Raw genomic sequence first — 25,157 nt, 5'->3', positions numbered from 1 at the left:
CGGCCCCAGGGTCGCCCCGGGTGCACAGGAAGAGCTGGGTGCTATCAGCACCCACCAGCCCTGGCCACAGAGTCGGGTGCCGGAAACCACTGTGGTGGCTGAGTCCTGACTTAGTGCACTGGCGCCTGCCCAAACCTTCACCCCGTGAGTGCTGTGGTGGTTCCCAAACACATGCATTATCCCTGTTCCCATGAACAGCCCTGTCCCCCCCCCCCCCCCAAGCCGTTGTCACACGTCCCCAGAGTGTCCCCATCCATGTCCCTCTCCCTGTCCTGGTGCCCAGGCCTGTCCCCTGGGTGTCCCCTCAGACATCTCCATCTCTGTCATGTCCTTGCCGCTCTGTCCCTCACCCATGTCCCCACCCCCAAGGTGTCCCTGCTCCCACACATGCTTATCCGCAGGGTGTCCCCATTTGTGTCCCTAGCCCCATAGATGTCCCTGTCCCCACTCCCCGCGTGTCCCCATGCCCATCCCTGTCCCCATACCCAACCTCATCCCCCACGTCTCCATATCTGTCCCTGTCCCTGTCCCCTGGGGTCCCCATACCTGTCCCTGTCCCCATGTGTCCCCATTGCCAGGATGTACCCAGCCATGGACCTGTCCCCATCGCCAAGATGCCCACACCCATGATCCTGTCCCCATATCTGTCCCTGTCCCTACATATGCCTCCATTGCCAGGATGTCCCCACGCATGGTCCTGTCCTCATGCCTGTCCCCTGGGGTCCCCACAGCTGTTCCTGTCCACACATGTGGGGGGGGAATGGGTGAGGGACCTCCGAGCAGGCCAGTCCCAGAGATGCCACTGTCCCACTGTCCCCAAGGTGTCCCCAGTACCAGGCACCTATTAGGTGCCACCTTCTCACCTACCTCTCCCTGCTGCAGGCTGGGACTGGCCAGCCCCTGGTGATACCAAAGTGACAGCAGGGTGCTGGGAGGCGGCTGATGCCAGTAACACCAAGCTGACACCAGGGTGCTGGGACACCCCTAACACCAAACGGACACCAAGGTGCTGGGAGCCAGGGTGCTACACCCAGTGTGGGTGCTGCTTCACCCAGCTGCAGACGCATGCTGGCATCCACGGGGACGAGAGTACCCATTCGCTTGCACCCAGTGTGGGTGCCGCTACAGCCGCAGCTCCAACCTTCCGCGGCACCAGCACGTCCACGCCGCTGCCTGATGCCGCTTATTCTCTTACAGGCGCGCTCTGTGCTGCTGCAGAGCCCAGAGCAACTCGTGACACGAGTGGGCCGCAGGGACGCCGTCGCCCCAGCGCACGCTGACGCCAGCCTCGAAGCTTTTATTGCGGCAAGACGGGCACTGCAAGATTCCTTTTAAATAATAATAACAACAACAACAACAACAATAAAAAATATACAGCAGTCGTTTTCTCCCTCGAATAAATCAATCCTGCGGGAAAAGCAGCCCCGCGGTGGGCACCCGCTGGATGAGGTGGGTGCTCAGCCTTCAGCCTCCGAGGGGGAATTGGGCCAGTGCAACGGTGTCAGGGTAGGGGGAAAGAGGGTCCCTTGAGCATCCCCGGGTGGCCGGTGTCCCCACGCTGGCTTGGGGACGGCAGCAGGGAGAGGTGGCTCCTCCAGGCAGTTAGGGGCCCTGGGGTGCCAGGGGGGGTGCCACAGGGCTCAGGATTGGGGGGTGGAGGGCTCCCGCGCTGGGCTCGGCCGGTGCCGCAGGCTCTTCTCGTCCTCCTAGAGAGAGATGGGAGATGGGGGTGAGGCTGGGAGCAGGAGCTGGTGTGGCACCCGCGGGTGCCATGCTGTGCCCAAGCCTGCACGGAACTGGGGGACACGCAGGTAATGAGATTGGAATGTGACACAGCACCCATAGGTGTAAGGCTGTCCCCAAGCCTACATGGATGCACTCACTGTCTCGGAGGCCCCAGGCCACTCGGCGGGGGTGAAGGCCTCCTCCTCACCCCGTGCCACCTCCAGCCCCTCTTCCTCGTACTCAGTGAGGTAGTCGGACTCTTCTGCGGGCACGAGAGAGAGAGGATGACGGGGTGGCTCCCTCGTGTCCCCCTCCCTGTCCCCATCCCCTGTCCCTGCTCACCGTCCGCATAACCGTCCGACAGGTAGCTCTTGGCGGGCTCGATGCGGGACACGATCTCTGCCAGGTCCGTGAAGCCAGCGCTGGGGCTCGTCAGCACCTTTGGGTGGGGAGGAAAAGGGGGTCCTGAGATGCCCAGAGCTGTCCCCAAGGAGGGGATGGGGGGGGGGACAGAGAGGGGACGAGGGGATGAAGGAGACACAGAGGTCATGAGAGAGAGGAAGAGGAGAAGGATGGGGTGGAGAAAGGGGCCTGGCGGGGAGGGAATGAGATGAGCAAGGGGGTGGCGGGGTCATTGGGGGGACACAGCCCACAGAGTGGGCAAGGGGGATAGAAAATGGACTGGGGGGGGACTGGAGGACATTGGGAGGGACAGGAAACGGACTGAGGAGGGGACAGGAGAACATCGGAGGAAACAGGAGATGGACCGGAGGGAAGAAATAAGTGCTGGTGGGACAAGAGATGGACTGGATGGAGGACAGAAGGATGCTGGAGGGGATGGGAAGATTCTGGTAGGACAGGAGATGGACTTGAGGGTGGGGGGGAACTGGGGTGCTGCTCCCAGCTCCAGAGCTGCCTCCAAAACCAGGTACTGAGAGCAGCTGGGGTGAAAAAACTCAAAAATCGGGGCACCAGGGCTGGGATGCCCCATCCTGGGAGAGCCCGGGGTGTTGCAGCTGGGCCCCCCCCAGCCCCACTCCCCCATGCTCACGTCCATGCGCTTGCTCTCGTAGAAGTCGGCTGAGCGCCGGTCCTTCACCATCTTCTCGATGATGTCGCCGCGGCTCCAGCCATCAAAGACCACCTTGCCGTGCTGGTAGCCCACGTCCTGTGGGGAGAGCAGGTGCAGCCAACCGCTGGCTGAGGCAACCCAACTAGGGGCCTAGGTACCCCACAGGAGGGCTGGAGCAACCTACACGATGATCTAGGCAACCCACACAATGACGGGAGCAACTAACCAATGGTCGGGGTACCGCATACAACAGTCTGGGCAACCCAACTGTTGACCACGGCAATGCAACTGATGGCCTCAGCACCCTGAACAAAGGCCAAGACACCCCAAATGAAGGGCAAGACACCCCTTCAATGGCCTGAGCATCCCAAATGAAGGTCCGGCTACCCCATTAATGGTTGGAGCACCCCAAATTAAGGCCAAGACACCCCAAATGAAGACCTGAGCACCCCATCAATGCCCTAGGCACCCCAAATGAAGGTCTGGGCACCTCATTAATATTGGGGCACCCCGAACTAAAGGTTGAGACACCCCAAATGAAGACCTAGGCACCCCATTAATGGCCCAAGCACCCCACCACCACCCTCGCCATTCCCAACTCACATAGATTTCGTCAAACTTGCCAAAATCCATGGTCTTGAAGCGGTCGATGGGGGGCCGGATGTACTCGCAGTAGGAGCTGGACTTGACCACCTCCAGCTGCCGCACGCATGACACATAGGCCAGGCGCGACTGGATCTCTGCCATATCGGGGACCTGTGGGGCCAGACGCTCAGCAGGGTCCCCTGTCACCCCAGGGTGCCCCCACCACCAGATGCACCAGTCCTCACCTTGACTTTTTCAGCCCAAGGGTTGAGACGTTTCCAGAGGAGCCACCAGCCTGAGAGGCTGTCACCGTAGTTGCACAGGTCCGTCTCATCCTGGCTGCCCACATCGATGGCAATCACCGTCTTGGCACCCATGTTGCGGGCGATGTCAGCTGCGGGACAGGAGAAAAGCAGGTGTCAGGGCAGCTCACCTCCCCCCGGCACGGCTCAGCAGCGCCCCAGTTTCTCACATTCCCAAAATGAGAGTGGAGCAGGGAAAACAAAGACAGCACAGGCGGCACCCCAAGCCCCGTGCGGCCAGCAAAGCTACAGTGGCATCCGGCAAGATGATGAGTGGAGTCCCACGGGTGCCAGCGGTGGGTGGCGGGATGCGGTGGCTGGGAGCAGCGATGCAACCCAGGGCGGGCACGAGGGAGACGGGGATGCATCTGTGGCGGGACGCACCCGAGCACTGAGATGCACCTAGCTCCGAGGATGCCCCAGGAGGGCACTCAGCGCCGAGACGCACCGAAGTGCCACGATGCACCTGAGCACTGAGAGATGCTACGAGATGGAGGCAGCTCGCAAGAAAATGAGCATGGAGAGCACCAGGGTGCTGAGGACACCAAGAAACAGTGCAGGATGGAGATGGCTTAGGCAGCGCCGGATGCCGTGGTGCCCACCCGGCTGCCCCGGTGCCGAGGGGGGCCGGAGCGGCGGGTTACTTGCCTGGCAGGTTGTTGATGTAACCACCGTCCATCAGCAAGTTGCCGTCCTTGGGGTCGCAGAGTGGCGGTAGGTACCCAGAAAGGGTCATGCTGGCTCGCACGTACCGCCAGAGCGAGCCTAGCCAGCAGGAACAAACGCAGTGAGCACGGTGCCAGCATCCCACGCCCGCACCGGGGCGTCTGCACCCAACTGGTGTGGCACGTGCACCCTAACCGGGGCTCACGGAGAGATGGACCTGCCTAACTGGCCTTTTCAGCGGGGGGACACGGCCGTGCCGGGGCTTGGAAGGAAAGACGAGGGGGCTCTGGGGTGGCTCGAGCCGAGCCGAGCCGGGCGGGTTTTGGTTTATTTTGTTTTATTTTTCAGTGCCCTCCCGTCCAAGTTGCGGGTCGGGGCAAGCGAGATGCTGACCTGGGACATTGTTAACATAGCAGCCGTCCACAAGCCAGTGGCCGTCCTTGGGGTCGCAGAGCGGAGGCAGGTAGGGGGTATAAGACGCACTGGCTCGGACGTAGCGCCAAACGCTGCCTGCCGGAGGGAGAGGACACGAGTCACAGCCGCCGGGGGGGGGGGGGGACACACAGGACAGTAGGGGAGAGACAAGAGGGACAGAGGACACACATGCAAGCTTGGGGACGGCCACCCAATACAGGTGACGGAGACTGAAGGGGGTCAGCACCCGGCACAGCCCCAGTCCCAGAGGGAACGTGCTCAGTCCCGGACTGGGGAGATGCACTGGGGAAGGTGCTTTGGCCTCACCGGGAGGAAGAGGACAGTCCTTGTGGGCACCAGGGGTGGTTAAGAGCGGTGAGTTGAGGGTTAGTTGGCATTAGAGGACAGCCGAGCAGGCAGAGCGAGAGCCAGGCCCTTTACGAGCTGCTGCGTGCGCCCCTGTGGACGGCTCTCAATGTCCCAGGTGAGCTCCAACACCAGGCAAGGATGAAGGGCCCGTCTTCCCCTCCAGAGAGCCCGTGCCACCTTATCCCCCTGCCCGTCGCCACAGCCCCGTCACCATGGGTCTCATGCACCCGCCACCGTGGCGGCCGGGCAGGGCTGGCATGGTCAGGCTGTGCCAGAGCCCACGCACCCATGCCGTGAGCAAGGGTTACTGGGGTTAGTGGTGAGCAGATATGTTAGAAGAAGGTCCATGCATGGTGGACACGTGTGTGTGGGGGGCAATCGGGGTGGCGGGACACAGCCGCACGCCCCAATTCTGTGCCCAAGGATGGAAGAAAAGAGCCAGCACCTGGCCCCAACGTGGGACCGAGGCAGACCCCGCAGCACTCCCATCGGGGAGCTGATCTGCTGCGAGCTGCAGAGGTGGGCTCCAAACCCACACGGCCTCCTGGGGCATGTGGCGCCAGCACTGAGCAAGGCGGGCTCGTGGCACTGTTTTGGGGTGCAACACCCGCAAGGAGAGGGTGAGACACATCAGTTGTGGTGCGACAGGGCTTGGAGAGGTCCCCCCCAAATCCTTGGGGTGCACCAGCAGCCTGGTGAGCTCTTACCGTCCGTGTGCACCCGCATGGCAGAGGCTGTGATGTCGGTCGTCACGTTGAAGTAGGGCAGCCACAGGTCCTGCGGGGACAGAGGGGATGGGTGACACCATGGGGATGTCACCACGGCCAAGCTTGCCGGGGAACCGCAGCCCACCTGAGGGTGCACCTCCCACCCTCATCCAACGCACCTCGATCTGCTTATCCTGGAAAACCTTATTGATGCTGGCGTTGAAGGCTGAGCCCGAAAACATGGAGGTGATGGGGTAGGTGAGGTCCAGGACAGTCTCAAACACCGAATTCATGCACTGCAGAAGGGGATAGAGCAGATGGAGAGAGGCATTTTTAGCAACACCCTGGGGCAGGGCTGGCTGCTGACAGTGACTTTTCGGCCCCTGCAAAGGGGTGAGCTCAGCACTCACCTTGGCCCACTCGCGGGCCCGCTGCTTGGTGCGCACGGCACTGCGTTCCTCGGCGTAGAGCGCGCCGATGAAGGAGCCGATGGAGGTGCCGCCGATCATGTCGATGGGGATCCCCGCCTCCTCCATGGCTTTGATTACCCCGATGTGAGAACAGCCCCTGGGCAAGGGGGGAAGGGAGGGAGGGAGAAAGGATCAGAGCCTCCAGCTGCTCCTTGGCATGGTCGGACCCGGCGGGGCTGGGGCACCCACCTGGCGCCGCCTCCACCCAGGACCAGGGCGATGGTGTTGCCGGTGAGCACTCGCGCCAGGCGGGAGAAGTCACTGTGCCGGTCGGCGTTTTTCTCAAACACTTTCTCGTACATCTCCCTCTGCGGATGGGAGAGCGGGTGGCTGGAGTGGCAGCTCCGTGTCCCAGCACAGAGATGGCAGCTCCGTGGGGCCAGCCAGAGCTGTACGTACCAGCTTGGCAGGACTGCGGCGGGAGAAGACGCGCCGGGGACACTTGATGTGTAGGTGACCGGAGCACCAGCTGCGCATGTTGAGCCACTCGACGGTGCGGCAAGGGCTGGCGCCATCCTCGCGGTGCAGCAGGATCAGCTGCTTCAGGGCGCGCACGGCCGTGTTTTCCAGCATCTGCTCCAGCTGCCGAGGCCGTCAGCAAGGGACGCCCGCACCACCGGCTCGGTCCCAGCACCCTGCGCCCCCGCAGCTCACCTCTCCCAGCGCCGGCTCCTGGTCTCCCAGCCCCACGATGAGGATGCAGTCTGCCTGCCGGATGCAGCGCACGGTCCAGGGTGTCAAGGTGCAGTCGGTTTGGTAGAGTACAATGCGGTGGATGTCTTCTTGCTGGGCCAGCCAGCCCGATAGGCGGTATTCGTGGATGCTGCCAAGAAGGAGCCGTCATCAGCCACTGGCACAGTCCCTGCCCAGCGCGCGCCATCTCACTCTTTTACCTGTCCAGTGCCGATGAGCCGAGCCGGGCGCGGATGATATCACTGGTGAGGAGCAGCGTGGGACCTGCAAGAGTCGGGGCTGTGGGTCACCACCACGGTCACTGTTGTGCCATGGTCACCATGGGCTGACACTCACCAATGGCATTGAGCGCATGCTTGAGTTCCAGGGTGAAGGCAGCTGTGGGCACGTCGTCACACACCGGCAGCACCGCCACCGTTGACAGGTTGCTGGTGGGGTTGGTGGGCTCTGAGCTGGAGGCCATGCCCAAACCGGAGCCTGCAAGGACAGAGACACTGGTGGCACAGGGGGACATGACCGAGGGTGTCCTGCCCTTAACAGAGGCCGATCGAGGCGAGGGAACAACCACGGCATGGCTGGCGAGATCCTTCGGGTCCCACCTGCAAAGGGGCCCCGGAGCTGCTGCAGGTTTCCCAGGATCTTCTGGCTCAGCAGGTGGATGAGGCGGGTGACAACCTGCAGGGACAAGGACAGGGATGGCTGTTGGAGCTGGCAGGGCTCCCTGGTTGCCCCACAGTGACGCTCCAGCTGCCAGATGCTCAGACACCCACCAGCATGAGTGTGGCCGGTGCCGAGACACCTTAACACCCCGAGACCAAGCCCCATGTGCCTTTTGCGGTGTGAACCACCCTATTCCCCCACCTTTTGGGGACCTCAGAGAAAGACCCTCCCTTAGGGCATGAAACTATCAGCTTGGTTCAATCCCTTCTTTAATTTAAGCTGGTTTTAATGGGGGTTGCAGTTACTAATCAGGGCTAGAGAGTTCCAGGGAGCTCTGGAAAGCAGATGCAGGAACAGGGACAGCGATTTCCAGCCTTGGAGGTCTCCAAATTTTGGCAGCAGCAAGTCACGGCCACCGTCCCCAGCACTGATCCTGCTCCTTCGCTTGCCGGCTCTATAATCTCCACACCGGAGATATTTCAGTTGGAGAGGTTTCAAGGCTACACCCAGGGCGCAGACTCCACGTGGCTGCACCCTCTTCCGTGCTCACCAGCAGTGCTCGCAACCCTTATGGGGTTAAATCCTGCTGCCTTTCAGTTCAGATGACGCTAAACCTTCCCTTATGGCTCCCTCTGACCCCATGAAGCCCCCCAATTCCCAGGGAGCCCTGAACGCTCTTCCCTATGCCCCTTGCCCAGCACATCCAGCTGGTGGACACAGAGCCATCCAACAAGAGGTTTCACCTGCAGAGTTTGGAGCCTCCCAGTGCAGCCCAGTTTGCCCAAACTGGAGCAGGTTTCCAGGGAAGGAGCTCTAGCCTTGTACCTGGGGGTATCTGCGCTTGATGTTGTTCAAGGTCCCCTCGGGCAGCTTGGCCAGCTCCGTGTCCCGGACGGCGTGGACCGTGGTGGCTCGGGGCTGCCGAGTGAGGGCTTCCACCTGGAGGAGATGGGATACGTAGATCGAGACCTTCCGCCTCCAGAGAGGGGTGGGAATGGCTCTCAGCAGCCACAGCGGAGCCAGTGAAGCCCCGGGGAGAAGTCGGGAGGTCCCGGCTCACCACACCGATGAGATCCCCGCGGCCGTACTCGCCGATGAGCTCCTTCTTGCCGCTGCCCTTCTGGATCACGGAGCGGAGGCGCCCGTTGAGCGCAATGTAGGTGCAGTCTGACTTGTCGCCCTGCCTGGAGGGAGAAAAAAATCAAGTAAGATAAAACACAGCATCCGGAGATGAGCCCCACTGCAACAGGGCAGGGCAGCCACCCTGCGTCACCCACCTGTAGAGCGCACGCCCGGCCTCCACCGCCATCCAGTCGATGGCAAAGTCCATCTGGCGCACAAAGGGCGACATGCGGGCGGCCACGGTGTGGGCGATGCTCAGCACCACGCTGGGCTGCTCCCGCATGATCCTATGGACGGGCGGCAGTCAGGGAACGAGGGACCCCCGCACCATCAACTGAGATCCGGCCGGGTTGGGCCGACCGGTTCCCTGCATTGGCCCCGGAAACGCCCTTTTTGCCCCTCCACCAACGTCGCTACCCACTCGTAGAAGTCCGACTTGGAGATCTTGAGGAAGGTGCAGTCGCGGTTGGCCTTGATGGTGAAGATGAGGGGCTCGCCGGTGAGCACGGCCAGCTGGCCCACCATCTCGCCGGGCTGCGTCAGGAAGAGGCACACGTCCTCTGCCTTGTCGATCATCCGCTGGTACACGTGCAGGCAGCCCCAGAGCACGAAGTGGAGGCTCACGTCCTGTAGGGACGGGAGCACTGTCAGCATTGCACCCCCCCATGCCACCAGTTCCCTCATGGGTGACATGACCCTTGTGCACCCAAGGTGGGACGGAGCCAGCCAGCACCATTTGGGTTTTATTCTGCTCCTCTTTGCAGGTGCTTCATATCCTTCAGGACCCCAATGTGCAGCTCTGAGGTTCATTTCTGCCCCCCCGATGCAAAGCACGGAGTTGGGGTAGGACCCCAGGGAAATATGGGGCGGGCAAGGACCAAGAAGCCACTGCAGCTCCACAATGCCCAGACCCACCTGGTCCCCTTGACGGGCGATGACTGTCCCAGCCTTGGCATGATGGAGCAAGACGCGGTTGTTGAGCAGCGACGGGTCCTGAAGGGAGAACGGTGGCGACGGTGAGCCAGTGGTATCACGCGAGCTGACGGGGGATTTTGACAAGCACCGGTGGCCTCTCTGCCCTCACCTCCACCTTCATGAGCTTCACCAGCTCCCGCTTCGCTGCCTCGAAGATGGTGCTGCTCTGGCGGCCCTGAGAGGGCCCGAAGAGGCCATCACCGCTCACCGCCTCGTCCTCGCAATAGTTGTAGTGGTAGATGCTCGACGGCTGCTCCTCCACTGTCACTGACTTACGCTCCTTGGGCTCTTGGGAGATGGACTGTGGAGGGGAGGAAGGGACAGCTCTGACCACCGGCCACCCCAGGAGAGCACCCCAAACTCCAACATCAGGAACGTGGGTGCTCAGAGGAGGAATGATTCCCTCCCCCATGCAAGGATGAGTTCAGGTTCATTGGAGAGACCAGATGGCGATGGGACCAGTGTAGTCTGGCTGAAGCAGAGTCCATGGGGATGGTGCAAGCAACACCAAGCTCAGGGCACAAGGACAAAGAGCCATGTTTCGCAATGTCCCTCATGGGGAAACATCCCAACCAGCTTCTCCTTTGCGGCAATGTGCCCCAGGGGAGCCCCAAGGAGGCTCAAGCAATTTGGGAACTCAGCAGGGCATGGCGCCTTACCCGGGAGAAGGAGGCCAGGGCACCGGTGCTGTCCTCCTGCAGCGATACCGAGATGCGGCCACGCTCATAGGCCATGTCAAAGTCGGAGCGGGGACCTTTTTGGATGCCTGTGCAGGACGAAGAAAGGAGGAGAAGTGGGCAATCACCAAGGATCCTACAGAGCCAGGATTGCCATCCTGGCACACTGGGGGATTGCACAGCTCCAACCTACCGGAGATATCCACTGGCATCGAGATGCAACGGCTCAGTAACGGCGGCACAGGGGCATCCAGGGCTCCTGCCTTCAACGGGTCAGCTGCAGGGCAACATGCAGCCCTGAGCACCAGGAATGCATCCAGATAGTGGCAATGCTGGCAGGATACGACCCCATCCCAAGTCTTACCCAGCTCCCTGGCTGCCTCTGGGGGCCTGGCTGTGCTCTCCCTGCCCTCATCAGCGACGGCAGCGCTCAGGACCCGCTTGCTGTGGCGCACGGGGCTGGTGCGGGCTGTGTGGCTGGGCTGGGCGAAGAGCCGCAGTGGCTGCATCTCCTGCAGCAGAACGAAGGGGCTGTGTCACTGTTCGGTGCCCCCTCGGAGCCAGGGACGGAGCTGCTCTCTCCGGCTGTTTCCAGAGAAGTTTGGGTGCAAGGGGATGCTGTGGCTGCAACTCACGTGGCTGAAGAGCTCATTCGTGAGCCCCAGGTAGTTGTGCAGGGCCAGGAAGGTGACGCGTTGCAAGCGCACCATGATGATCTACGGGACAAGAAGCCGTGAGCATCTGCATCCCACCCCAGGCGGTCATCTTTGTCCTGTCCCCGCGTGTCCTCACAGCTGGGCTCACCTGCACCACCCGCACCAGGCTCTCGGGGTATTTCTCAAACACTGCCGAGAAGGCCTCAACGGGCAGCCGCAGCACGGTGGAGTCCTCTGCTGCCCGGGCGCACACCGTCCGGTACGGCCGCTGGTGCCCCTGTGCGACAACTGCGGCATCGGCATCCGTGTAGGGGACACCGAGGCCTCTCCGCCGTTGGGTTTAGGAGAGTCAGGGAGGGTTTGGGGGCAGTCGCAGCTCAGTACCGTGATGACGTCGAGGATGCTGAGCAAGCTGTGCACGCTGTCGCCTGCGAATACCTCCTTCATGACCGTTTCCTTCCCATCCTGCAATGCAGATGGGTTTTTAGGGAATCATTCCCTGCCACGGAGATGTCCCTGTCGCCCATGGGTGTCCTTTCCCATACCGGCTCCGTCAGGAAGAGCTCCAACTTGCCGTCCTGCAGCACGTAAATGCTGGTATCGGGCTGCCCGGGTCGGAAGACGTATTCTCCCTGCTGGAATTGCTGGAAGATCATGTGTTTGCAAAGCTCCAGAAACAACGGCTTCTCAAAGTGACCCAGCACCCTGCGAGGATGGGAGGCACAGCAGGTGACCAAGCATCCTCATGTCCACCACGGTCACCCCCAAAAAAGGCACCGCCGCTTCTGGGGCAGAGCATGGCCATGGCAAGAGCGCTGGGTGGAGATGAAAGCCCCAGATCCCAAGGCTGGCAGGGCGGAGGGGCCTCACCGCACGTTTTTCAGCATGTAGAGCACTTCGGAGGGCAGGTGGGAATTAGCCACGTCGAACTCGGTCAGGTCGGCCTCCAGCACTGACGGCGGAGGTTCCTTCAGCTGCAGCGTGGGCAACTCCTTCTTGATGCGCAGGAACCTGCACGGGAGATCGAGGGGGAAAAGAGTGAGATGACGCAGGGCTTTGCCAAAACATACCCGCTTCTGAAGAAAACGGGATAAATTAAGGCTGAACAAGACCCTCTTCCTTGCTCCGGGAGGGCCTGGATACAGATTCACAGCCCTGGCGCTGTGTCCGTCCCTAGCGCCGCAGCCCCCCTCTGCCCGCGCAGAGACTCGGGGAATCAGATCTCACTTTTTGGCAATATTCAGCATCTTGAGCTTCTTCTTCATGCGGGGCCGGGAGGTGCTGGAAATGGTGGTGTCTACGAGGGACGAGGTGGACTGGGAAACCTGCCGGGAGAGGGGCCGGTGAGTGCCCAGTCTCCGTGAGCCCGGACCCCCTGGGGATCTCTCCACTGGCCAAGCGCTGTTCCCAAGGGTGTCGGACTCCCCCCCAGCCCTGCGGATCACGCCAGGTAGCCAAGACCCCCCCCTCGCTGCCGCGACACTCGCCGGAGGGGCACCTTGCGCATGATCTTGCGCCCGTAGAAGAGCATCTTGTCCCGCTTGCGGAAACGGTACTTGGGCGTCTCCTGAGCTGGCACCTCTGGAGAGCGGGAAGGCGAAGGGTGAGCGTGGCACTGCCCTGAGGCGTCACCCCCTGGCACCCATCTAGGTGCCACCAGCCTCGCGCCACCCTTCTGCGCCAGACCCCATCGCCACGAGCACTGGGGAAACTGAGGCACAGCATCCCCCGCCACTCACTCTTGAGGCGCAGCCTGCGCACCAGCACCGCGATGGCGGCAGCAACGAGGACCACGAAGAGGCCGAGCCCCAGCATCGCCCCCAGCACCTGTAGAGAGAGACGGTGTCCCAACATGGCCCACTGACACGGGCACAAGCGCCGGCAGGGGACGAGCTCGAGCGTCCCCAGCAGCCCTCAGTGCACCCATGGGGCCACTCACCGCACCGGTCTGCAGCTGCTCCTCGGCGAACAGCTTGGGCAGCGCGGCCGTCAGCGACGCGTCCTGCAGAGAGACGTGGCCTGAGCACCCACACGTGGCTCCTGGGGACCCCCCGGATGCATCCTGGGCGGCCATGGGATGCTCACGGTACAGCGAGCTGCTGGTAGCCGTGACACGGCGCTTTCCTACCTCCGTCTCCTCCTGTGGCTCCGACTCGCTCTGCCCCATGTCGGCCGCGAGGCTCGGCCCATGCAGAAACCTAGGGAAAAAACAGAGTTTCGAGGCTATCAACAGCCAGACGGTGCTCAGCACCTTCTCCCAACACCCGCACGTCTGGCCCCAGGACGGGTCAGAGCAGGGCGATGTCCCCACGCAGGGTAAATCTGCACCGGGCTCTGCTTTACACCCGGCTTCGAGGGTCCAGCTGGGCAGGACGGCAACTTCGGCAGGCGTAGAGCAGCCGAGACGGGACTTACGCCGCGAAAAAGCCCATGGGAGCCCCTCACCGGAGAACGGAGCGGCTCGACACTTCCTCCGGTGGAGGGGAAGTACAAGCAGGAAACCCCCCCGGGCAGTGATTTTGACAGAGCCGCAGGCAGATCCGGAGCAGGGCCGCCAAGCGGGGGAGACGTCCCCAAACGGCACGCGTCACCCCAAACGGTGGCAGAGCCGCCGCTGCGTCCCCAAGGCCAGATGCCAGCTGCCCCCCCCCCGGAGGAAGGCACTCCCCCTCTCCACCGCTGCGTCCCCCCGTCCTTGCCAAGGACGAGCCCAGAGACACCCGACGCCGAGGACGCCCGGAGGGATTTGGCACCGCCGAGGGGGGGACGTCACTGCTGCTGTGTCCCCGGCCCCCCCAATGCCACCCCAGCTCTGCCCGTGGCCGCGGGAGAGCCCCGTCCCCAGGCACGGCACCCACGTGACATCCACTTTCCATCCCCACTGACGTTTTCGGGTGCCTCCTCCACCCCACGGTGCCCCGGGGCCGTCCCAGGCGCTGGCACGCAGCGGGTGGCCTCACCCACGCCGCCGGCGCCTAACGGGTGCCGCGCGAAGGTGGCGCACCGCAGCCGGCGCCCGAGGGACCCTGCAGGTTTGCAGGGGACACCCATGGGTGGTGGTGGTGGGGGGGGGGGGAATACAGCCAGTATTGCCCCCCCATAGCCTTCATTTGCCCCCCAGACCCTCATTTCCCCTCCCGAAGCTGGCTCCATCGAACCCTCTCCCCAAGCAAATGCTGCCCACCACCATGGTTGTTATTGCCCCCTCCCCATACCCCTCCTGGGGCAAACGCTGCCCTTGCCGTGACCATTACTGTCCCCCATCACCCAAAATATTGTTCCCTCCACGACCCCAGCCCCCGGCCGGTACTGCCCCCCCTCTTGTCCTCCCCCCTTGAGGGCAATACTGCCCCCCCGATCCCATCAAAGCCATTATTGCCCCCCATCCTGTACTATCCCACCCCCTCCCCGGGCCACTACTGCCCCCATGGCCCCCCTCAGGCTGCTATTGCCCCTCCCTCCCCCCCATCCTGTACTGTCCCCCATGTCCCCCCTCCCATTGGGCCACTAATGCCCCCATCGGCCACTATTGCTCCTCCATCTCTTCTGCCAGGTCCCTATACCCCCCCAGCCTCTATTGCCTCCCCCCCAGCAATACTAACCCCCCTCCCCCAATCTTCCCCCTCCAGGCCACTACTGCCCCTCCCCAGCCTCTATTGCCCCCCATCTCCCCCTCAGGCCTGTATTGCCCCCCTGGGCCCCTATTACCCTCCCTCCACCTCTATTGCCCCCTCCCAGGCCTGTACTGCTCCTCTATCCTGTATTGCTCCTCTAACTCCCCCCCTCAAGGCCCCAATTGCCCCCCTCTCCCTCCCCAAACACCTAGTGCCCCCATCTCTTCCCCCAAAGCCTGTATTACCCCCCCAAGACCCTATTCCACCCCCCCAAGGCCCATCATGCCCCCCCATCTCCCCTCCAAAGCCTGTATTACCCCCCCAAGAACCTATTCTGCCCCCCCAAGGCCCCTCATACCCATCTTCCCCCCAAAGCCTGTATTAATCCCCCAAGACCCTATTCTGCCCCCCAAGGCCCCTCATGCCCCCCATCTCCTCCCCCCCAAGATCTGTATTACTCTCCCCAGACCCTATTCCACCCCCAAGGTCCCTCATGCCCCCCATCTCCCCCCCCAAGGCCTGTATTACCCCCCAACACCCTATCCTGGCCCCCCAAGACCTCTAATACCCCCATCTCTCCCCTCCAAGACCCTTTTACACCCCTCCAAAGCCCCCCATCTCCCCTATAGCCTATATTACCCCCCCCAAGCCTCCATCACCCCCCCAAGACCCTATTGCCCCCCCCAGTATCTCCTACCCCCCCATCTCCCCTCCCAGGACTGTATTACCCCCCAGACCCTACTCCCACCCCCCAAGGTCTTAATACCCCCCATCTGCCCCTCCAAGACCCTATTACGCCCCCCCCAGACCCTATTACGCCCCCCCCAAGGCCCCACATCTCCCGTTATTGCCCTCCATCACCCCCCCTAAGACCCTTATTGCCCCCCCGGCACCTCCTGCCCCCCATTTCCCCCCCCCCCCAGAGTGTATTCCCCGGCCCCTAGTGCCCCCCCCCGCTATTGCCCCCTCAGGCACCTGCTGCCCCCCCCATCACCCCCCCTCCCCGGACTGTATTACCCCCTCAGGCTCCTAGTGCCCCCCACCTCCCCCCCCATCCTTCCCCCTCAGTCGCTCCTACCCGCCCCCTCCCCGCACTCACGCGCCGCTGGTCGCCGCCCCGCGCCCCGCTCCGGCCTCCGCACCGGCGGCGGCGGCCGCAGTGGGGTCATGGTGCCTTTAAAGCGGCCCCGCCCCCTCCCTCCAGCCCGCGCGTGCGCGCTGCCACCGTGCCCGCGGGGTGGGCGGGGGAGGAGGGGAACGGAAGGGAACGCGTCGCGGCGCCGCCGCCATGTTGGGAGAGGCAGCCGAGAGGGGCGCAAGGGCGGGCGGGCGCCATCTTGGGTGCGGCGCGGGGCCCGCGTTGTCGTCGCAGGGCGCCGGCGCGCGCGCGGCTGTGACGTAAACGAAGCCGCCTCGGCGCCATTTTGAGAGTGGCAGGGGAGGTGCTGAGTGCTGAGCACCACGGTGCTAAGTGGGCGCCCGGTGGGTGGGGGGAGGCTGGGGGGCACCCACGGGTGACAGCAGCCACCATGGCCCTGCCTCACGGGGGGAAAAGCACCCACCGGTGCTCCATGGGCACCCCAGGGTGATGGCACCCACAGCCAGACCCCTGCCCCCACGAGGGGGAGGAGTGGCAGCACCCACCAGCATCCCACGGGCTCCCACAGGTGACAGTACCCACTGCTAGGCCCCTGCCCCATGGGTGACAGCACCCACCAGTGCCCCACAGGCTCCCTGGAGTGACAGCACCCCCCTGCCAGGACCCCATCCCACAGGCTGACACCACCTACCAGTGCCCCATGGCCACCCACAGGTAACAGCACCCACTGCTGGGCCTCCACCCCATGGACACACGGGAGGTTGCCAGCACCCTCCACCCACCCTGTCCCCACAGGGGCTGGGGCAACACCCCAAAACACAAAGAGCTGTTTTTCCTCCCGAGATATTTTATTCGCCCAGCGAAGCCCAGCACCCAGGCAGGGGCACCCCCAGGGGCACCCTGCTACAGCCCAGCAGTGCCCTCTGGCCCCAGCTTCCTGCTCGCTGTGCCCCAAAACAGTGACAAAGAGGTGATGGTGGGGGGGGGGGGGGAAACAAGCCTCACCCCCAACGCTGCAGTTGAGACCAGGCACAACTCAGTTCAGGAGTGAGGGACAGGATTAGAGGAAACAGCAGCAAGGGAAACGCTGAGTCCTGCCTTGGGGATGAATTTGGCCCGAGAACCATGTCTCTGCTCAGCTGCCCCTTTCCTCTGCTGGGCACAGGCCCAGGAGGAGGAGGAAGAGGCCAGGCAGCAGCTGGCTCTGCTCCAGCAGCGAACAGCTGCTCTCGCCGTTACAAAACCTGCCCTTGACCCGTTCCCGCGTAAACAGCCTCGGGGCTCGCCCGAGCCAAAACGCAGAGCCGCCAGTTGGGTTTGGGGCTGCGCCGAGAGCGAGGAGGAGGCGGCGACGAGAGGTGCCAGCCCGCGCCCGGCACGGGGCCGAGCGCGAAACGGGGAACAAAGCACCCTTCAGCTCCCCACCGGGGCTGTGCTGTTTTGCTCTTGCCCTAGCTCCGCTCTGGAAGTGGCTCTCAGATCGGCAGTGCTAAAACCCAGGGGGCCGAGCCCAGGGGCTGCGTTTTGGGCACTGGAGCGTGGAGACACCGAGTCCGTCATGGGAAAAGGGGGCTGCAATCATCCATCTAGTTCCCAGGATGCCAGCGCTTCGAGATCTGCCCCGGCAAACACGGACGCCATCTCGCCTCATCCCCTCCGGGGCAGGCGCCGAGCTCCGATGCCAATAAAAGCCAACGTTAAAATAAATAAAAGAGCGCTCGGAGGCAGTCTGTGTGCCGGTGTCTGCGGCGGGCTGGGGGCAGGAGTCCAACCGGCGGGCCCCACCGCACGGTGGTAGCATCCCTCAATTCACCAGCAGCGCGTTGTCCGACAGAGGAGCCCTGTGGGAAAAGCCAAGGGCACCAGGAACAGATCTGGATGAGCCCCAGCAACCCCTTTCTCCCCTGCTTGTGTTAACGGGGAAGAAAAAAAATATGGGATCGGTTGGAAGAACGAGGTTTTGCCCCAGCCCCCTGAAACCAAGCAGGGTGGTTGAAGAGGGAGGCCCGAGGCCAGCACCTAGGGGTGAATCCTGGAGCTGGGAGCCCAGCAGGACTTTCTGCACCTCCCACCCAGCCCCGAGCAGGTCCTCATGGGCACAAAGCTGCTTTGGGGTGCCAACGGGAGGGCTGGAGGTTCATGGTCCAGGCGAGACCACCCGTACAAGAGGAACCAGCAGGAAAACAGGTATAAATCTTCCTCTTTGGGCACACAAGAGCAGCACAGTTAAGGGGGGTGGTAGAGCCCGGCTGGCCCTCAAGCAGGTGCCCAGCAGCTCTCAAAAAGGCACTCACCTCTCGCAGCAGCAGAAAACCGAGCAGGACGAGGTGCTCTCGCGGCGGTACTTGCCCGACTTGGGGCTGTCCTTGCACTCGGCGATGAAGGCGTGGAGCTGGGAGACGGGCGTTTCGCCTTCGCACTGGTGCTGCGGGGCCACACCAGGACATTCAGGGCTGGATACGCTCCCGAAGTGAGCGATTTCCAGGATTGAAGCCTCCCACTCCCAGCCTCACCTTGATGGTCTCGTAGGAACCGGTGATGAGGGCGATGAAGAGGCTGAGCACCATGTAGATGAAGAGGCTGATGAAAGTGTACAGGTAGATCTGGCTGAAGAGCCACACCAGGTAGCTGTTCTGCTGCATCTCGGCAAAGGTCACGAACATGTCGTCCCCGTTGATGAGGGAGAAGAGGCACTCGGACACCATGGAGAGGGAGCGGAACTGGGACGGGAGGCAATGGAGGTCACCCTAGTCCTTTCTGCCCCACCCGGCTGAAAGCTCCTGATAGTCCCCAGGGAAATTCCCTGCCTTCCCTCAGTGGCCAAGTGCTCCCTGACACCCCAGAAACCACCCCGGTGCTCTGCAAGGAGCAGAGGAACCAGGGCCTTATTCCACCCAAGGAGCTCAGAGGGGAATCAGCCCAGCTCCCACCTCCTCCCAAATCAGGAGAGGGAACTGTCTCAAGGCAGGAGCAGCCTCTGGAGGTGGGCAAACCCCATCCGAAGAGCCCAGGAGCGGCACCTTGACGTGGTACGGGCCCAGTACGATCCAGCCACAGAAGCAGTAGCCCAGGTAGATGACAGCCACACAGCAGCAGAAACGGATGACGTTGGGCAGGGCCACCCGCAGCGTGACGATAAGGATCTGGTGGAAGAACGGAGTCGGGATTAAACTGCCGTCCTCCTTCCGCGAGGGCGTCAGCAAGAGGGGAAGGGGGAAAACCCCAGTGCGGACATGTGGTGGAAACACCTTGTGTGACTCTGAGGCCCTCGAAGAACAGGATAGGGAGCCCCCAGGTGCTGCAGCGCTGGGGTGGTCCTGAGCCCACCTGGACACCTCTGTGCTCAGGGCCAGGCTGTTCCCACCCTAGAAACTGTCCCCTGAGCTCGAGCAGGACAAGACGTGTCTCCAAGGCCACTCACGTTGTACTTCTGGAAGAAGGTGAGGTAGCGGATGACCCCGACCCAAACCAGCAGCGTGGAGGTGCCCAGGAGGATGCTGCAGACATCATAGCTGGCAAAGTTCTGCATGGACAGAGGTGGCACAGGCCTCAGTTGCAGCTCCTCGGCCCCCACCAGCGTCTTGGGGGGCCATTGCCACCCCTCCATGCTGGCCACAGGCTAGCAGAAACGTTGCCATTGCTGCGGGCAAGCAAATATCCCTCCCTGGAGAGGGAGGGCCCTCAGTGCCGGGAGGCCTGGTGCGTCCAGCATCTGCTGTGTCTCCCCCGCTGTCCCCGCACCTTGGACTCGATGCCGATCTTCATGACAGTCCCCAGCACGGTGAGGATGTCGCTCACCACCAGCAGGATGTACCAGCCATTGAGGAACTCCATGCGGTCCGAGAGGCAAACGCTCTGGTTGTAGCGGCGCTGGAAGAACCGGCTGAACTCCTGCGTGCAGGGAAGAAACCGGATCCTCTAGGCACAGCAGCTAAGTTTTGCCCACCCAAAGGAGAGCCACAGCTTTGATTCAACATTTGGGGCCACATCTGAAACGCGGTGGCCCTGCTGCAGCTTGAGACCGCCTGCTCCCTGATCTCCCTGTCACTCACGTGCTGCAGCATGAGGCCCCGGATGATGGAGCGGGCGCACAGGATGAAGGAGAGCGAGCACACGAGGATTACGACAACATCAAAGAAGAGCCGGAAGGAGTTGTCACCTGCAAGACACCCGGGGAGACATTCTCAATAAGTGACACTGGGGGTCCCAGGGAGCACCCGGAGCTCTTGTTTAGCGCGCAGCACCCGCTAGGGAACAAACACTGCGTTTGGGCCGGACCTGTGCCCTCACGACACCCTACCTCGGCCAAAGATGCTGGGGTTCTTGCACTCCTTGATGTCAGCCCGATTGTCGAGGTGGATTTTCACCCGGCCGCTGTGAGCCTTGTTGTCAAAGGTGATCTGGGAGAAGGGAACGGTTGAAAGCCTGCCTGGTGGCTCCCTGACGCCTTGACTCTGCCCGCGCTCGTCCCCCTGCGCGAGGGCTGCCACCCACCCTGCGTCACCGCACAGATCGCCGCCACGCACTCACGGTGATGGTGAAGGTGTAGCAATCTGGGATCTCGTTGTTGATGATGGTCTGGATGTTGATGGCTTTCAGCTTGAACTGGATGGTGACATTGATGAGCCTGCAGGAGGGGACGCTTGTGAACACTCCCGCAGCTTGTCTGGGAAGGGGGGCAACCCCCGCAGCCCCACCACCCTGCCAGCAGAGCAGGGAGTTATCAGCTCCCTTCCTCCGCACTGCAGAGGTGCCTGGACACCTGGGTCCTATCCAGACCCCCAATTGAAGAAGGAAGTGGAGAGACTGGAGGCAGCAGAGGCTCCCAGCTGGGGCGTGTGTCCCATTGGGCTCAGCCAAGGGGAAATAAAGGGGGATCTAATCGCAGCCCCCTGCTCCCTAATGGGGAAATGAGGAGGTGGAAATAAAACAAGAAAACCCCCAAACTAAGAAAACCCCCAATCCTCCCTCAAGAAGGCGGGCACAGCCCTGGGGGATCTCCAGGCTGGGAGGGACCAAGCCTGGCGCCAGTGTTTTGAGGCTGGAGCCTCTGGAGGAAGCCACCACAAGCCACATCGCATCTCTCCGCCTGGCACCAACACTGGAAAGCAGAAGGGGAAGCAGGACCGAGGCGCTACCCTGCCTGCGGGACTTGGCCACAGGCCATCAAAGCGCCAAGTTTCAGGGAGCCGGAGAGCAGCTGCTTCTTGCACGACCGGCTTCACATCCCTCTCTGCCCAAGCAGGGATTTGTTTCTGGCCTGCGAGTGGTTTTTAGGCTAACGGACGCTCTTCTGCTCCGGCAGCAAGGGAGAAACCTGTTAGCGCAAGAAATTCCCTGCACAGGGATCCCCGCTCTGAGGGCCCCGCTCCTGGGCGAGCCGCAGAGCGCCCAGACACCGCGGAAAAGACCGCGACGATTACTTGTGAAACTTGAGGGTGAAGTTCCTGTAACTGCGGTCCAGCTCTGGCGGGAGGGGCTGTGGCTCCTGGGGCTCCACTCCCAGGCAGTCTGCGGGGAAACAGCACCTTCAGGGGAGCCCTCAGTCCCTCTTGAGCCCTTGCAGGAAAAACATCCCCCCCCAGGACCCTGACATAGCTGCAGGAGAGGCAAGCTTGGCCCTGAGCACATACCTGTGACAATTTTGGGGTCGATGTTGAAGGTGTCATTGGCCGGGTCGATGCGCCCTTTGCGGTAGAACTGCTGGCACAGCATGAGGGCTGAGCGGTTGGTCCCGTGCTCGCCCCGCACGTAGGCGTAGCGCCCGATGCTCTCGTTGGGAATGGCCAAGTACTGGTGGAGGGGAGACGCTCTCAGCGGCTGGACGCAGAGACACCTCCCTTTCCCGGGCCGCCCGCGGCTCTCACCTTCTCCACGGCGTAGAAGACACGCTCGTAGAGCTCACGTTGTGTGTAGACAGCGTACGAGTCGTCTGAGCCGTCCACGTAGTCCTTGAGAAAGAGGTGCTTGAAGGTGACGGTGTTCTCCTCCTTGAACGTCACCACCATCTGGTTGCTGAGCCCGAAGAGGATGAGCTGAAGGAGACTGGGACTAAGATTTCCTGTGGCCAAGCTCCTCTCCTACTGCAGATGGGGTGGAAACCATCTCCTTGTGTTCCCCAGCACAGCCAAACAGCAATTCCACCAGAAATATGACCGGCACAGACGACACTGCTGATCTTCCTCCTTTTTTTTTTTTTTAATTTTATTTTTCATTTTGGTTTTCCCTTACCCTTATGCTGCAACAATCCCTTCACCAGCACTTTTCTGGTTGAAAAAGCTTCTGAACGAAGCTTTTTTCAGCTATCGGTGCTGCCCTGCTCCAGCCAGAGGCTGGATGAGCCCCAGCGTGGTGCCTAAACGAGGCATTTCCATGATATTTACTGCTTTCCTTCCAAACCTGAGCACCGTTTCCATCTCCCACCCACGACACTGCTTGCGGCCTCAGGGAAAGCTGCCAAGGACGGTCCCGTCCCTTTTGCTGAGCGGCAGGCAGCACCGAGCGGGCGCTTCCCTTTCACCGGGGAGGCAACAAACCGGTGGCAGTGCCCCGATTCTCCATGCCAGGAGAGGGTCACGCGCCAGCGGCTTCCTCCAAACCTCGTGACGGGACTGAGGGCAGCCCGGCCACTTTTTCTCGAATAATTTTCCGCCCCGTGAGCTCCACTCGGGACAGAGCCTGGCTCCTACCCAAGAGCAGTGCTGTCCCAAACACAGGGAGCAGGATTTACTTTTCTCCCAGCTCCCTGCTTTTTTGGGGGCCTCCCTGGCATCACCTAGAATCCCCCCCCCCCAGCACACACAGCCCAGATCAGCACCCAGACCCCCCCTCCCCCGCCACTGCAAAGATTTGCCACCCTCCCTGTGTCCCCTGACCAGGGACCATCCCAGAGGTCCCCTCCTGAGCTTGAGACCCCCCCCCCAGAGTGCTTCTGCCCATAGTTCCCCCCAGCACCAGACACATCCCCACACTCAGAGCCACCCCTACCCAGCACCCAGGTCCCCCCTCCCCAAGTCCCCAGCCCCCCCCCCAGTCCCCTAGGATGTCCCAGTGTCCCTGCCCAGAAGTCCTGCTCCTCAGTAATGTCCCCTTCCCCAGTATCCCCAGGCCCTGTTGTACCTGTGCTCCCCAGTGTCCTCATGTCCCTATGCTCCAGTGTACCTGGGCTCCACAGTGTCCCCACATCCCTATGCCCACTGTCTCCATGCCCTGGTGTCCCCATGCATTAGTGGTCCCCAGTGTCCCCAAACCCCCACATCCCTGGGCTCCCCAGTCTCCCCATGTCCCTATGCCCACTGCCCTCACTGCTCCCATGCCCCAGTGTCTCTGGGCTCCACAGTGTCCCCATGCCCTGGTGTCCCCATGACCCAGTGTCCCTGGGCTTCATGGTGTCCCCATACCTGATGCTCCACAGTGTCCCCAAACCCCCATGTCCCTAGACTTCATGGTGTCCCATATCCCTATGCCCAGTGCCCCCACTGTCCCCACATCCTGGTGTCCCCATGCCCCTGTGTCCTCAAACCCCTGTGTCCCTAGGCTCCCCAGTGTCCCCACGTCCCTATGCTCCAGTGCCCCCACTGTCCCCACACCCTGGTGCCCCCATGCCCCAGTGTCCCCAAACCCCTGTGTCTCTAGGCTCCCCAGTATCCCCACGCCCCAGTGTCCCTGGGCTCCCCAGTGCCCCCACTGTCCCCACACCCTGGTGTCCCCATGCCCCTGTGTCCTCAAACCCCTGTATCCCTGGGCTCCCCAGTCTCCCCATGTCCCTATGCTCCAGTGCCCCCACTGTCCCCACACCCTGGTGCCCCCATGCCCCAGTGTCCCCAAACCCCTGTGTCTCTAGGCTCCCCAGTATCCCCATGCCCCAGTGTCCCTGGGCTCCCCAGTGCCCTCACTGTCCCCACACCCTGGTGTCCTCAAACCCCTGTGTCCCTGGGCTCCCCAGTGTCCCCACGTCCCTATGCTCCAGTGCCCCCACTGTCCCCACACCCTGGTGTCCCCATGCCCCTGTGTCCTCAAACCCCTGTGTCCCTGGGCTCCCCAGTGTCCCCACATCCCTATGCTCCAGTACCCCCACTGTCCCCACACCCTGGTGCCCCCATGCCCCAGTGTCCCCAAACCCCTGTGTCTCTAGGCTCCCCAGTATCCCCACGCCCCAGTGTCCCTGGGCTCCCCAGTGTCCCCATGTCCCTATGTTCCAGTGCCCCCACTGTCCCCACACCCTGGTGTCCTCAATGTCCTCAAACCCCTGTGTCCCTGGGCTCCCCAGTCTCCCCATGTCCCTATGCTCCAGTACCCCCACTGTCCCCACACCCTGGTGTCCCCATGCCCCTGTGTCCTCAAACCCCTGTGTCCCTGGGCTCCCCAGTGTCCCCACATCCCTATGCTCCAGTGCCCCCACTGTCCCCACACCCTGGTGTCCCCATGTCCCCATGCCCCCCAAGCTCAAGACAACCCCCCCCCCCCGGCTACCTGGACGGTGACGAGGAGGATCTTGGCGAGCTGCAGCCCCAGCTTGACGGGTCGCCGCCCCCGGGCCCGGTACTTGTCGCAGGGGCTCATGAAGAAGTACTTGAGGCGGCGGCGCAGCTCTTCCTCCTCGGCCGGCGGCTCCACCGTGCCGTACGCGGGGCCGCGGCCCAGCAGCCGCTCCGTCTCTGCGGAGGCGAAGCCGTTACCGGGGGGGGGGGGGGGGGAGGAGAACCGGCGGCTACCGGGGGCCTCGGCCGCGGGAAGGGGGCAGTTCAGACCGGTTCTTCCCCCCCGGACCCGGACCCGGACCCGGACCCGGACCCGGACCCCCCCTTCCGCAGGAGCCACTTACCAGCCGGAGCGGCCATGACGCCGCCGCACCGCGGCTTCAAACACCCTCCTCACGTGACCGGAAGCGCCGACCTGACCCCGCCCGACGCCTGACCCCCCCCCTCCCCGCCCCTCCCAGTGCCCGACGCCCCGCCCCTCCCTGCCCGTCAGCGCTCTCCCCGCCCAGTGCCCGACGCCCCTCCCCTCCCTGTCCCTCACGCCCTCGCCCCGCCCCTCGCGGCCCCGGGTGGGCGCGGTGCATTGTGGGGCCGTGAACTCCCCCCTCCCCTTCCCGGCGCCCTCTGACCCCTGACCTTGTCCTCCCCCCCAACACCGTGAGGATCATGGGGGCCACCGCCATCACCCCACCACCCCCCGGGGGGGGGGACGTGGGGCCCAGGGGGAAGTGACTGTGCCAGGATGGTGACATGTGGCCCAGGGGGCTGTGTCCATGCCAGGACAGCAGCACGTGGCCTGGGGTGACGTGGGGCCCAGGGGGACATGTCCATGCCAGAACAGTGCCACATGGCCCACACCAGGATGGCGTCA

At 62.9% G+C, this 25,157-nt stretch overlaps 2 protein-coding genes and 1 long non-coding RNA gene across 13 annotated transcripts; 1 reads left to right on the top strand and 2 right to left on the bottom strand.

Moving 5' to 3' along the window:
* The first annotated feature begins 6 nt into the window (after positions 1–6).
* Positions 7–1,379, top strand: LOC138063096 (uncharacterized). The gene is made up of 3 exons (XR_011136690.1): positions 7–144; positions 883–1,006; positions 1,198–1,379. It is a non-coding gene; the product is annotated as an uncharacterized lncRNA (long non-coding RNA).
* Positions 1,314–15,902, bottom strand: PNPLA6 (patatin like phospholipase domain containing 6). Of its 9 annotated transcripts, none has more exons than XM_068922986.1 (37): positions 15,807–15,902; positions 13,222–13,291; positions 13,033–13,095; positions 12,833–12,920; positions 12,592–12,674; positions 12,321–12,418; positions 11,964–12,104; positions 11,639–11,798; positions 11,478–11,558; positions 11,242–11,370; positions 11,073–11,153; positions 10,802–10,949; positions 10,631–10,714; positions 10,420–10,526; positions 9,870–10,061; positions 9,701–9,778; positions 9,207–9,412; positions 8,941–9,072; positions 8,724–8,847; positions 8,489–8,602; positions 7,603–7,678; positions 7,340–7,480; positions 7,204–7,267; positions 6,965–7,133; positions 6,710–6,892; positions 6,500–6,618; positions 6,251–6,407; positions 6,020–6,136; positions 5,841–5,910; positions 4,744–4,860; positions 4,333–4,449; positions 3,628–3,776; positions 3,401–3,553; positions 2,777–2,893; positions 2,068–2,164; positions 1,884–1,987; positions 1,314–1,706 (listed from the first exon to the last, which is right to left on the bottom strand). In XM_068922986.1, the coding sequence occupies exons 2-37, from the start codon at positions 13,258–13,260 to the stop codon at positions 1,641–1,643; spliced, it is 4,164 nt and encodes a 1,387-aa protein (XP_068779087.1). In that variant the 5' UTR covers positions 13,261–13,291; positions 15,807–15,902; the 3' UTR covers positions 1,314–1,640. The 9 variants fall into 9 exon arrangements, with proteins under 9 accessions (XP_068779087.1, XP_068779088.1, XP_068779090.1 ...); XM_068922987.1 differs by lacking the exon at positions 15,807–15,902 and adding an exon at positions 13,422–13,518; XM_068922989.1 differs by lacking the exon at positions 4,333–4,449.
* Positions 15,903–16,633: 731 nt separating this feature from the next.
* MCOLN1 (mucolipin TRP cation channel 1) lies at positions 16,634–24,721 on the bottom strand. 3 transcript variants are annotated; one of them, XM_068923040.1, is made up of 14 exons: positions 24,631–24,721; positions 24,279–24,463; positions 21,674–21,841; positions 21,440–21,599; positions 21,230–21,317; positions 20,337–20,433; positions 20,107–20,206; positions 19,859–19,965; positions 19,548–19,697; positions 19,228–19,329; positions 18,827–18,949; positions 18,320–18,526; positions 18,101–18,231; positions 16,634–17,647 (listed from the first exon to the last, which is right to left on the bottom strand). In XM_068923040.1, exons 1-14 carry the CDS (start codon positions 24,644–24,646, stop codon positions 17,611–17,613), a joined length of 1,671 nt encoding a protein of 556 aa, XP_068779141.1. In that variant the 5' UTR covers positions 24,647–24,721; the 3' UTR covers positions 16,634–17,610. The 3 variants fall into 3 exon arrangements, with proteins under 3 accessions (XP_068779141.1, XP_068779142.1, XP_068779143.1); XM_068923041.1 differs by having other exon boundaries at positions 21,674–21,889; positions 24,631–24,709; XM_068923042.1 differs by having other exon boundaries at positions 21,674–21,991; positions 24,631–24,660.
* Between the last annotated feature and the right edge of the window lie 436 nt (positions 24,722–25,157).

The sequence above is a fragment of the Struthio camelus genome, chromosome 31, assembly GCF_040807025.1.
Source record: "Struthio camelus isolate bStrCam1 chromosome 31, bStrCam1.hap1, whole genome shotgun sequence".
Classification (NCBI taxonomy): Eukaryota; Metazoa; Chordata; class Aves; order Struthioniformes; family Struthionidae; genus Struthio; species Struthio camelus.
Note: the sequence above shows the minus strand (reverse complement) of the source record. Positions and strands in the feature narration are given on the sequence as shown.

What these genes read in the sequence shown, in the direction of transcription:
- PNPLA6 (XM_068922981.1), bottom strand. Translation starts at nt 13,969, where the DNA reads ATGGAAAGTGGATGTCACGTGGGTGCCGTGCCTGGGGACGGGGCTCTC. An exon ending in GGGCCCGCGAGTGGGCCAAG is followed by an intron (nt 6,137 to 6,250) that starts GTGAGTGCTGAG and finishes CCCCTTCTGCAG; the next exon opens with TGCATGAATTCGGTGTTTGA. An exon ending in GTCGGACGGTTATGCGGACG is followed by an intron (nt 1,988 to 2,067) that starts GTGAGCAGGGAC and finishes TCGTGCCCGCAG; the next exon opens with AAGAGTCCGACTACCTCACT.
- MCOLN1 (XM_068923040.1), bottom strand. An exon ending in GCTACACCTTCACCATCACC is followed by an intron (nt 20,207 to 20,336) that starts GTGAGTGCGTGG and finishes CCCTTCTCCCAG; the next exon opens with ATCACCTTTGACAACAAGGC. An exon ending in GTTTTCTGCTGCTGCGAGAG is followed by an intron (nt 17,648 to 18,100) that starts GTGAGTGCCTTT and finishes CTTTTCCCACAG; the next exon opens with GGCTCCTCTGTCGGACAACG.